The 12,631-nt window shown below is 38.5% G+C and overlaps 1 protein-coding gene across 4 annotated transcripts in view; it reads left to right on the top strand.

The window, feature by feature from the left end:
* Positions 1-12,631, top strand: part of COL11A1 (collagen type XI alpha 1 chain) — a 133,126-nt gene that overhangs the window by 60,970 nt on the left and 59,525 nt on the right. For all 4 annotated transcript variants that reach the window (XM_048312912.1, XM_048312913.1, XM_048312915.1 and 1 more), the window contains 11 exons: positions 422-475; positions 3,806-3,859; positions 3,972-4,016; positions 5,352-5,405; positions 5,495-5,539; positions 5,970-6,023; positions 6,490-6,534; positions 7,686-7,739; positions 9,792-9,836; positions 11,374-11,427; positions 11,508-11,552. In XM_048312912.1, coding sequence (XP_048168869.1) covers positions 422-475; positions 3,806-3,859; positions 3,972-4,016; positions 5,352-5,405; positions 5,495-5,539; positions 5,970-6,023; positions 6,490-6,534; positions 7,686-7,739; positions 9,792-9,836; positions 11,374-11,427; positions 11,508-11,552 — 549 coding nt within the window. The remainder of the gene's footprint in view (positions 1-421; positions 476-3,805; positions 3,860-3,971; positions 4,017-5,351; positions 5,406-5,494; positions 5,540-5,969; positions 6,024-6,489; positions 6,535-7,685; positions 7,740-9,791; positions 9,837-11,373; positions 11,428-11,507; positions 11,553-12,631) is intronic.

Raw genomic sequence — 12,631 nt, forward strand, 5'->3', positions numbered from 1 at the left:
GAATCATCCATTTAAAATATGGTAATTAATGGTAATTCCTAGTAGTGTGACCTTGAAGAAACTTGATGCTTGGGGCATGATTTCCCTCTCTCTGAGTCAGTTTCTACTTACAGAGTATCAGTAAAAGTAGTCAGTTCTGCAGCTTCAAAGTGCAGCTAGACTCAAGCTTTTCATTTCAATGTGAAAATTCTTTTTATAAATACCATAACTACAGCATAGTGAAAAAGCTGTGTCATCTTCTCTTGCTACAATTTGTAGAATCAAATTTTGTGAGTTTGATCTATATGCTCACCCCCATGTTGTTTCATTCAGTAACAAAATTCTACATATAACCAAGGGTAGAAATTAACTTTTAGGGGGAAGGCACTATTTATTCAGACAATGTAACACTCATTTACTTATTCTGTGATTTCTTTCCTAGGGTGACAGAGGATTTGATGGCCTTCCTGGCCTCCCTGGTGACAAAGGTAACCGGGTAAGAAGAAAAATATGTACATTTATACAACACTAAACTAATACTGTCCCAGAAATAATACGTTATTCATTAGGAAGAGCACTAAGGACTGAGGCGAAAGTTAAAACAGAATGTCAGCTTTTCACACTACAAATAATATCTGTACTATCAGGCAATATATTCCTTGTAAAATTTTTGGTAATATCAATCAATAGACAAGAAATATACATATTTATAATTTAAATGTATTTGCAGAATTTCGATCACATCTTCAGTTAGGTTTTGTTCTAATTTGTCTTAGTTCAGGAATTTGCCTGTTGGACTTCAAGTCATTGCTCTAAAGGAATGAGTAATAGGGAAAGGAAATTAGCAGGAAGTTTCTGTATCAGGAGCATGCCAAATTTTAACTTCCTTAGAAGCTTGCTAAAAAATGGCTATGAATATTTCAATTGCAAACTGAATTGTTTAGTGGGGGCTTATTCCAACAACTGCAGCTTAAAGAAAGGTCACAGTCAGCTCAGGTACGTTAGGAAAATTTTTAGTAATATTTAAAATTACTAAAGTACTTGTTCTTTTTGTCATACAAATCTATGGAATGAGACTTCACCTTTCCCTACAAAGTGCAGAAATAATCACAACCAGGGATTTCTGCTTCAGACTATACCCCTAATGTAGGTGCTAGCAACCTGCTGAATGTCCCTCCTTTACTGTTGTCCTGGTGAGTGCAATGCACCATAAAAGAAACAGTGAATGGAAATGTCAGCAAAACCATTTCCATATTTGCGAAACCTCAGTGACCAAGGACCTCACCCTCAGTGGGTAAACACAGCTGAACTTCCTAGAAAAGCTCAACTGTCTTGGCTACTGGACCCTAATGTAGTTCTTTTAAATAGCATCTAAGGATACTCTTTTGAGTTCTGTTTGCAACGGGGAAAGAACTTCTGCTGTCATAAAGAATTTTGTTACTCCTCTTTCATCATCCCTTTTTAGGAAAAGAGTGTAAAGCAGTCAGTGCATCCCATAATGGAAGCCCAGCGTGCTCAGCAGGCCAACAGCAGAGGGGGCTCGGCATTAGGCACTTGCCACCTGCACTTGGAGGGCTGAGCAGAAATTTGGCCTGAGTCAGGCAGTGTGTGTGTGCTTTCCAGCCTGGAATACTAGACTTGTCTGTGGCACTTTCCAAGTCATAAAGAAATAAATATATTTTTTTTTTAATATTCAATTTGTTCCGTATTCCCCCCCACCCCAAAAAAAAAAAAGAAAACACACACCTCCTCTCCCTACCCCAAAAATCAGAAAAATAAGTTTGGGTTTAAATTTGCAAAATATTAATGAAAATAATGACTTATTTTCATAATTTCTTTCATCCCACTATTTAAAAATCACTACATTCTTGTGTTTCTATGGAAATCTTCTGTAAAAAGTATGCACTATGGTCCTTGTGAAAGCAGCCCAGCTCAAAGACAGATAACATGGTTACAGCTTTGGAGTCTTATATAGTGACAACATATAATGCAAATGTTCAGTTCTCTTTGGCTTGCAACAATAAACACTGCAAGACCAGTGAAATACTTCTGTTGAAGTTATATTTCAGCTGTAAAAGAATCGGTGTTGAAAACCCATAACTTTAGAGTAGAAGTTTCAGGACTAGTTTTAGAATTAGTCATATTGGACATATGAGTTGCAAACTGAATGTCTCTCTTAGGTTATGTCTCTGTCAAACACAAGTTTCAGACAGGAGTTACTGAATGAGATTCTCAGACTTCCAGTGTAGAGCAGATCACATCACATGATGTCATATTTCTTTCAACCTCATTATCTGTGACTTTGAACTTTTCTTATTTAGATTTACTAGATGCACAACTCTTCTTCAGTATATAAGCAAGACAGTATATACTTTTAAAATAGGTCTAAGGAAAAAGAAATTCAGGCTTTAAGTGAGCACTTGAAGGGAAGAAATAGAGAACTGAAAAACTGAGAATGCTGATAATGATAGGAAGTTTTGTTCTTACTGAATGGCACTACCAGAACACTGAATGCATACTCCTAATCTATAGCTAAGTACCATGTGACTGCAATGAGAGAAAGGTAGCCCTTAAGGGGATGAACTATTTCAGTATTTGAAAGCCTAAGTCAGTCTTCACCTGGATATTGATTGGAAGCCAGAGGACAGACCATGCATCTCATGTCATCTTTCAGAAGTGTCATTTAGCACATAGAAAAACACATTCTCTACCTGGAGATAACATTGAATAGTTGCAGAACCTAGCAAAATACAGAAACTTCTATATTTATTCATCTTGAAGGTATTAAGAGAAGTTCATAAAATTTCACTTTCTCTTCCATGGTGGGGGAGGACAGAAAGGCAGTAGAATAAAATCCTAACATCCCTAGTGTTGGGGCATGTGGTCTGGGTATATGAGGGTTACCTAAAATTCCCTAGGAAAGTTTGGAAGTGTAAAGAGCAGAGCCACTGAACAGTGACTCCATATATCTCTACCAGAATCCACAGCAGTGGTCAGGCTCCTTGGAGGCACTGATAAAATTAAGGCAAACAGCATGAATACTTGGGTGTTGTCCAATGCCAGAAGGAAGTCACAGTCTCAAAGCCTGCTGCCCAGAAGGAGGTCAGTCAGTGGTGTTTGAGCTCTGTAGCACACTAGTTCTCTTCAGGAACTGGGAAAGAAAAATAAATCCTAAAAGTATGGTCCAGAATCTACTGCCGCTTTGCATATATAGACTTGAAAAGCCCCAGCCTCTGAGGGGAAGTGTGGAAGTCTGGCTGCCTTCCAAAGCCTCAGACAAACCAGTCCCTAGGCTGTCAGTAGCTGGTGCCAGGGTGCATGGTTCTGAAAGGTGGTTAGTAAATCTCTGTATATTCCTGGGCCCTGCAAGTGGTTTAACTTCTGCCCCACATACACGTCTTACTTTACTGGCAGGACTGTAGGGGAGAGGGAAGGTGGTGATGAGACAAAGGAAAATGTGGGTAACACTACCTTTTGTAGCAGTATCTTGCATATGTTCTGGGGCCAAAAATCACAGAATCAGAGAATCACAGAACATTCTGAATTGGAAGGGACTCACAAGGATCACCAAGTCCAGCTCTTGTTACAGAGTGAAATTGTGCGAACACATTCATTATTTCAAAAATGCTCATCTGTTCTTATACTAAGGTAATGAAAGATTTTACTGAGTACTATAACTTACAGATTTGTATCACTGTGTGGAGACATGTTTTGACACATCAAACTTCAGCTAACATATTTGTTTTCATTTCCCTTCCCATCCATTATTGTTTCCAGCAGCAGAAAGTTTCCAGCAGTTATTTTAATGACTTTCCTTATCCCACAGGGAGACCGTGGCCCACAGGGACCTCCTGGCTTACCTGGTGAAGATGGATCAAGAGTAAGTTGCTGTTCACACAGGAAAATCTAGAGTGAATCCTCATATAATGGGAATAAGGTCATGATAAATGTTTGGTTTTTATAAAACTTGTTTTCCTTTTGCACAAAAACAGGGAGAAGATGGGGAAGTTGGACCAAGAGGTCTCCCAGGTGAAGCTGTAAGCAATTCTTTCTTATTCTTCTGTTTCTGTTCCAAACAAAAGTGACATTCAGATATTTTTCCATTCTATTGAACTGTTCTGAATTCCAGGTATAAAAATTATTTCATGTGTTTGTATATAGAGAATACTGTTTCTGGCTGCAAAGCAAACAAATGGACAGTTTTTTTAGGGTTGAAACACCACTTACAGGATTAGAATTAAATCAAGGATATATCCAGCTAAGTATATACAACTTCCAGAATAAAAAAATGCTGTTTCTTATCCTATCATGTAAAATCAGTCACTGCCGTCCTTGATACATCAGAATACAAACAAGCCCCTGTTGCTTTTACAGGGTTATCTAAACATCTGCTAATTAGAAAATAAGGCCTGGGTTCTCCTCTTTTTTCACACTACTGTGCTTCATTGTGTATTTTACACTTGTTTCACATACAGAATTTCCACTCCTGTCAGTTGGAATTCTGCAGGTGCTGTCACTGCAGAACAGAATTCTGCATTGCAGGCAAGAAATCAAGCCTCAGAAAGGGGAATTTTACCCTAAATGTCTGATCTACTGCTGCCTGCTCACAAAGTACAAAGAAGTCGCTAGTCAGTGTCAGTGATTTGTGACTATATCATACATGAGGAGACTAGAGACTCAGTTCTGCCCACTTCAGCAGTATGACGTGAATGATGACACAATGATGAAAACTAGTACTCATTCACATAGTATAAAACCAAGAGATTATATTATAGACCAAAATCTCATACACCTTATTTATGAGAATAGCCATTGGTCTTTTGTGAAAGTTTTTTGGGATAAGAGGAAGAAATCTGATTTTTGTTTCCAGAATGTCTTGTATTTATTGTAATAAAATTACTAGCAATTTTTAATTACTTACTGGATCCTTACTCCAGATAAAAGCACTATTTTTTACTTAGAATATCAGTATAGAGTACGACACACCATCATGTTTTCAAAAGACAGGAATATAAATATGTATGTTACTGTTCAGGTCAGACCTTCAGGCCAAGACACAGCTGAAATTTTAGCAGAAGATGCTGTGCCAATGTTCTGCACCAGGAAATATAAAAAGCAATCTCCCTCCTTTCTCTGAGGTGACCGTACAGAGGCTAAATCAAAGCTGCCCTTCCACTGACATCCTGTTCAAACATACAGTATCCTTGAGGAAAATCTGTTATCAGTAAATTTTTCTCTTTCTTGCTAAACACCCATGCTGCCTTCCCTTCATCCTTCCTACTCCTTATTCCATTCCTTGGCCAGTCCTGCTCCCAGGCATTTCTGTTCAGAAAAAATCATGCAGATGTCAATAAGGGTTTCTTTTCTTACAGGGTCCACGGGGATTACTGGGCCCCAGAGGAACACCTGGGCCCCCTGGACAACCTGTACGTATGACCTGTCCTGTATTTGCAGTTTTCAAAAGAAAAAAATGGAAGTCCACTGAAAATTGCTCTTGTTATATTGTTTGTTGTAGGGCATTGCAGGTATTGATGGACCTTCAGGCCCAAAGGGAAACATGGTGAGTAAGTAAACTGGGAATTAGAAAGATTCTAAGAATGCTTTTCACATTCTCTCATCCCTGCCACTATGCCATCTCTCCTATTTATTTAAACTATTCTGTCAAACTATTCAGATTCATTATGATTTTATATGGAAAAGACAAGGCTTCTGTTACTTAGTTTTCAGCCAAAAGGCCTAACCATGCTTTCTCTCAGACTCCTTGAGCACCATGGACTCCAGTGCTTAGGTCCTAAGTGTGGGCTGTTATTCTCTATTAAAGAAAAGGTCATGATATTCATTAGCATGAAAAATTTCAAACTGGAGAGAAAGTTGCTGGTAGACTAAAGAGGGAGGAACAAAGATGAGTTTGTACTCCTTTCAGTCCTGACAATGAAGATCTGTAGTGCAGAAATGCAAACCTAATGCCCTGCTATTTTTTTGCATGGTAGGGTCCTCAAGGGGAACCAGGACCTCCTGGTCAGCAAGGAATTCCAGGCCCACAAGTAAGTGTAAAATAACTCTCAAGAAATACGATGTAATGTGCAGCAAATGTTTAATAAATGGAAATTACTAAAAGGTTAGCTTTTCATGTGCAGAACCGATAAAGCTTCAAGGATTTTATAAATAATGCTGCAAATGTGCCGAGGGCAGTGGGAGCAGAGTTTTCAAGTAAGTTTTAAGAGGGATTTTTCATTCAGGAGAAAAATGACTCATTCAGTGTTCCTGGAATGCAGCAGGAATGGCCACACCTGGAGGAGGGTTCTGAATAGGATCTTGTTACAGACCCACTGCCAGAACAGTGGCTTGTGCAAAAGGCTCACACAAAACTCCTGATCTAGCTTGTAAGGGGGGGAAAAAAAGCCACTTATATTTGCCAGTGTGTTTAAACAGATTAATGAGGGACCTGTAGTAGGGTGAATGTATGTATATTGTTCTCCCTGGTTTCTCACACTAGTTTCTTTCTAACAGGGGCTTCCTGGTCCTCAAGGTCCTATTGGGCCTCCTGGTGAAAAAGTAAGATACAGCATTATTTTGTTATTTCACAGTCAGTTCTGTGCAACAACCTTGTTTATGAGCTCGAGGGCTTTGCTATATTTTATGGAACGGTAACCTAAATTTAAATATTAGATCTTCCTGAAATCATCAAGTAAATGAATAACCAATGAATAACCAATGGCTTTCCTCTCATATACACTTTTTCACAAGCATAACTTCCTCCCCTTATTTCGCATTAATTTTCTGTTATTAGCTTCAGAATCCCATCTACAACATTAAACAATGTGTACTTGTATGTTAATTTCACAGCAAGCTGCAAAAATTATTTTTTATTAATCCATTTTTTGTAACAAAGTTTTACGTATTCAAGTCTGATTCTATTCTTTTCTCAAGGATTATATGATGATGCAACTCTGCAGTGTAACTGGCATACTGTACTGTAGTGTCCTTTGGTGGCTTTTTCCTCATCTGTTTGCGTGTGTTCTTGTGGCTTGAAACACTTCTTCTATTCATTTAAAAAATGTCACTATTGAATTTTATTCTAGTTTTACTTTTCTCCTCTTTTTGCTGAATTCCTGCTCAATTCATTCTTTGATTTTTCTCCTCTTCACTGTTTACTATATTATTTTGGAGAAATTAATACCTTTTTACCTGACAGTGCTTAAGTATTTTTCTAGCAAAATGGGCAAGTTCCACAATATCTGCATTTCCTAGGCTTTCACAAAGGCTTACCATGCCTTTCAGCTATGAGCACTGAAGTTCTGTACCCTGCACTCTTTGCCTCTTGAACTTGTTGATAACTTTCATTGGTAAATCCTTTTATTCCCGAAATTCTAAAAAATACTTAATTTTGTACACTGGAGAACTCTTTCCCACTTTGTGTTATGTGTGTCTGTGTTCATAGTGTAATTCCTGAAGCCTGTTCTCAGGCAAGCATCTCATTGAAAATTATGGGTCATTTTTGTAGGCTAAAAATTGTAAGAATTGACCTTGCACTTATATATGGTATGAAAGTGTCATTCTGGCTTTAGTTTTATTTTTGGTTTATCCCTGATATCCATATCAAGGGATTTAGGTGTGAATGCACCTTATAACCTTAGCTCTTAGGGTCACATGTGTTGGATATGTTTGCTATTGTTTTTAAGATGTGTGTCTGTTACTGCGTTTAGGGACCGCAAGGCAAGCCTGGCCTGCCTGGCCTTCCTGGTTCTGATGGGCCTCCTGTAAGTAAATTAATACTTAATCCTTTGAATGTTTAACTACTTTTACCAAGGGATAAATACTTCTGGATACCTGTGTTACAAAAACAAAATGGAGGGGAAAAGCAGTGGTAGTCCTAGTTGGCAACAGCATTATAAAATCCATCTAAAACCCCTATATCATTTGAGCTGTTAAAACTAGGAGAATTACATTTTTGAAGCAGCTGCTAAAAACATCTGTGGGCTTTTAAAATGTGGTCCCAGATGATGAAAGGCATCCGCATCATCTTCAGGGATACGTAAATAATCTACTAACACACAAAGGGCCAGATACTGTTCCACTGTATGCTGCCATGTCAGTCGGGCAGGGCAAATCACCTGTAAAAATGTTCACCACTTGTTCTCTGAGGAAACATGCAATAGACTACATCTTTCTCAGCTTCCTGGCCTAAGGTGCATATCATGTGTTTGGGATGCTTCTTGCATTGTCTAGACTGGGACACATCTAAGCCACACTTTGTGATTGCCAAGGAATTCAGCTTCACTCTGAGGATGCATTCACTCATGTGAACAAGAGTGTAACCACCTGAGCAGCATAGCTTAGGCATTCAGCTCAATGGAATCACTGGCCATCATGGCATGCTCATCCACTTGTTTTCTTGCAGCAAAAATATAATTTTTTATAGCACTAAGAGCCATTAGACAATGTTATTTCTGAGACCTTGCAATCCTCCCCATGCAATTGCCCTTTACAATTTTTCTTTTAGGTGAAATCTGCATTTCTTACACATGACTTTCAGCAAGGTTTAACAAGGCCACTGCAAATATATTGCAAATACAGAACTGCTCCCAGGGCTCTCAAAACCTACCCTTTTACCTGCCAAAATACCATTTTAATGGAGAATGTTAAGTGTGCAATGATACTCCAGCTGAGTGTCTGTATCTTGAATCATTGTCTAAACAATGTTTCCCCTTATCCTTTCCTGTATACTGCAAATAATGTTAATTTCCAAACACAAGCATTATTTATCATCTGCATCTTATTAAACCTTAAAAGGAGGGGGGAAATGCTGTAAGAGATAATCAGGTCTGTACCTGATACACACCCCTGCTGTGGTGGGTTGATCCCAGGAAGCAGCCAAGCATCCACCTACTCACTGGCTGACTCATCCCACAGTAGGGTAGGGGAGAGAATCACGAGGTCAAAAGCAAGAAAACTCCTGGGTTGGGGTAACAACAGCTTAATAAGTGGAACAAAACTATGCACACAAGCAAAGTAAAATAAGGGATTCATTCACTACTTCCATCTGCAGGCAGATGGCCAGACACTTGCTGGGAAGTAGGTTATGAATGTCCTCCTTCCTCCTCCTTTCCCTGAGCTTTTATTACTGAGTATGACATCATATGGTATGGAATATTCTCCTGGTCAATTTGGAACAGTGTCCCAGCTCTGTCCTCTCACAGCTCCTTGTCCTCCCTCAGCCTAGTCACAATTATCTGTTAATCTTTAGTTTCATTAAATTGCCTTTAAATTTTGCAACATTTTAGGGTGAAACAATGGATTGGCTAATGTTTTGAGTGCTGTAGTATTAACGTCAGTGATACAGAGCAAATTTGTTTTGCTTAAAAAGCAAGTCACCGTTTAGAGCAAAGACATAGAACGTTGAAACTAAATCAGCCTTCTATTGAATCTTTGGATAAATTCTGTAATTTTAAAAATATTTTTAGGAATGTCTTCATGCTAAAATATAAATCACCCTTGTTTCAAAATCAAAGTTGAGAGCCTCTTGCATTAAAAGCCTCCTGCTGCTGAAACATTAACTAAACAGAAGGAGTGGTCAGCATATTCCTGAAAATATTAACATGAATGTAACTATTGTCCAGCTTTTCCTTTGTTATGTAAATTAAATTGGTATTGAAAGCAAAGCCTTTCTTCAAAATTGTGTCTGTTCTAATACAGAAGAAATGTGATTAATGACCTGAAATTCAAATGTTTAAATAATTGTGTTTTTATAATAAAATGTCACTCCTTAAAAATGATTGCTTTTCAAATCAGATACATTTCTCTTAAATCAGGGTCATCCTGGCAAAGAGGGTCAGTCTGGAGATAAAGGTGCATTGGTGAGTTTTCAAACTTTTTCATTTATTTACATAGATTACAAGAAAACTTTTGGTAGTTTTTCGTCTTTATGACATATTTGCTGCTACAGGAACTGTTTAAGAAGATAATAGAAAACCTGACTTCATCTTGAAGTTGGCAGAGTGACAATGAAAAGTTGCATACATTTAATAATAATACAAATAACTTGCGGATATTTTGAGGTTTCAATTCTATTGTATGGAGTACCCACAAAAATTCTTTGGAACCTGCTTTTTTGAAGGTGCAAAAATACATGCAGAGACCGTGCATTTTTTGGGTCATCTTCAACTCAATGTCAGTGTAAAGTATTTTTTTTTTACCTTACAAAGCCCTGGAGGGCCTTGGGGCTCCTTAAAGTGTTCTGCTTACTCAGTATTGACCCTTATTTATCCAGACTAGCACTCTTTATAGCACACGAATTCAGTTTCAGTTTTCAGGGGCAATACTAAAAGGTATTCTGGATGGCAGGATGAGTGAGTTAATAGGACATTTCAGAAAGTACAGCACCACTGACATCAGCATACTATATTTGTCAAAAAGTGTTATTATCTGTAAAAACTTGTAAATTTTATCCTGATTTCTTAAGAAAATAAAGCTTACACACAGCATTTATGTTTTAAAAGTCCAGGCATGTGGCCATATATCAGTTTGTTCTTACGTCTTTTGAATTTACTGATCAATTTCAGCCAATTGATAGAAAGTTCAGTTTCTCAGAGATGTTAACATTCCAGAGGTTTTGTGAAAAGACACATTGGAGACAGGAAAAAGACCCTATCAATGTCCCCACTAGTAAAAGATTTTGTTATCTGTCCATCTCAGACATCGGAGAATCACCAGAGCAACTCAGCCTCAGACAGAGGTATCATGTTTCCAGGCTTCCTTGCTTCCACCCTTCACAGAACTCAGTTTCTTTAGGCCCTAACATCAGATTCCATAGTATCCAAGTTGAGCATCTTTAAAATACTCAGCAAAATGTAACCAAAAGAATCCAGGCACCAGTCAGTATTGATAGCACCATGAGCCTTTTAGCCTCCAGGCTTGGGATGTCTTTTTTATTCTTTTTTTTTTTAAGACCAGGATGTCTTTTTTGTTCTTTTTTTTTAAGACCATGATTTTTATTATTTGCATTATTTTGGTCTCTATTTTTGACATGTGTCATCATCATAATCAGCATATAAATTTTCTCCAGTAGCGTACCACTGGTTTCTAATTGGCATATTTTTGTTTGTTTCTGATTGTTTGTTTCTTTTTACAATTACCATTGTTTCAGATAATTTATATTATGGATAGATGCTTCCCAAATATACAAATTAGATCCAAGTTCAAAATTCTATTAATAGTTTATAGTGACATTGAATGGTGCTTTGTAATGCCTTAACTTTTCTTAGTGGCAGGCAGCCCAGTGTTATTTTGCTGTCTCATACATTATAGTGAAAGAATAAGGATTAGATTCTGAAGAGAACTGCTTGATAACCAAAAATTGTACAAACAAAGGTTCTTTGCTTCAATACATTTTAGGGGCCTCCAGGTCCTCAGGGTCCAATTGGATATCCAGGACCTCGTGGTGTAAAGGTAAGATTTAGTTATTGGATTCCTTCTCTCACCCCTTTTGAATGTATGCATGTGGGTAATTCTTTATATTCTTCCTTTAGGGTGCTGATGGTGTACGTGGACTCAAGGGATCCAAAGGTGAAAAGGTAAATATGACTGCAGTTAATTCTTTTCCCTTTTTACACTGCAACATCTTCTGTCTCCTTCGCTGCAGTGTGCTTTATCTCACAGCAGTGAGTTTATTTTTGCCTTTCCCTAAGGACATACCAAGTCCAGTTCCTAAATCAGTGACCTCTATTACTGAGTCCCTTTCGGCTCTGTGGCTCACACGCATGAACGCACAGACGCAGGGATGGCTTCAGTAACATTAAGCCGACGGCAAGGAGTTGAGAAGGGTCCTTGTGTAGAGTTCCACAGAAAGCTGTTTATTGCTACAACTTCTGAAGGGTTCTAGAGGCAAATGACAGCTCAGGCTTAAGTACAAGGGTGTGGCTAACACCAGGAGCCAACCGGGGAAGTAGAACCGGTTACCATCACCATAACCAAACACGGCATCCTGGGAGAGGCTCCTCTCCCTCACCATAACCACTTTGGCACCAGAGACTGTCTTACCAAGAGCTCTCTCTGTCCCTTGTACCACAGGGCAATCGGCCACCACAGACCTCCATGGTTACTTACACTGGTACAAAGTGAATATAAAACCTACAGTTATTAGAATGGTTTTCAATCTCTTTTGCACCAGTTTAAGTAACTTCTCTCTAAAGTGGCCTTAAGTAGAGAATTAGACATCCCCTCCCTTGTGAGAGGTTACTGAGAAGCATCAGAGAGATTTGTGGTGCCAATACTTTTTGGTTTTTATCTGTTTTGACAGAGCCGTAAGATAGATTTGTATTTTTTATATACATTGTACAATGGTTTTCTAGGCTCAAGCCCAGGTCTTTGGCTTTTCCGAAGTGATGGACAGCCCCAGTCAGATCCATATATATGAATGTGAAGAAAGCTCTTATTTCCCCTGATACTATTAATTCTGTGTGTAGAGCTCTTACTAGAGCAAACACCAACCACTGCGATCTGTGCTGACTCCTGATGGTCTGCGGTGGCTGAAACTGCAGCCAGGGTTGGTTTAAATTCACACTTCCTTCACACAAATACTCAAAAGAGACACACAGACACCATCAGTCAAACCTCCTGACCCCACAGGCAAATTCACCCTTGTGGCTCTGCT

Source organism: Corvus hawaiiensis, chromosome 9 (assembly GCF_020740725.1).
Source record: "Corvus hawaiiensis isolate bCorHaw1 chromosome 9, bCorHaw1.pri.cur, whole genome shotgun sequence".
Classification (NCBI taxonomy): domain Eukaryota; kingdom Metazoa; phylum Chordata; class Aves; order Passeriformes; family Corvidae; genus Corvus; species Corvus hawaiiensis.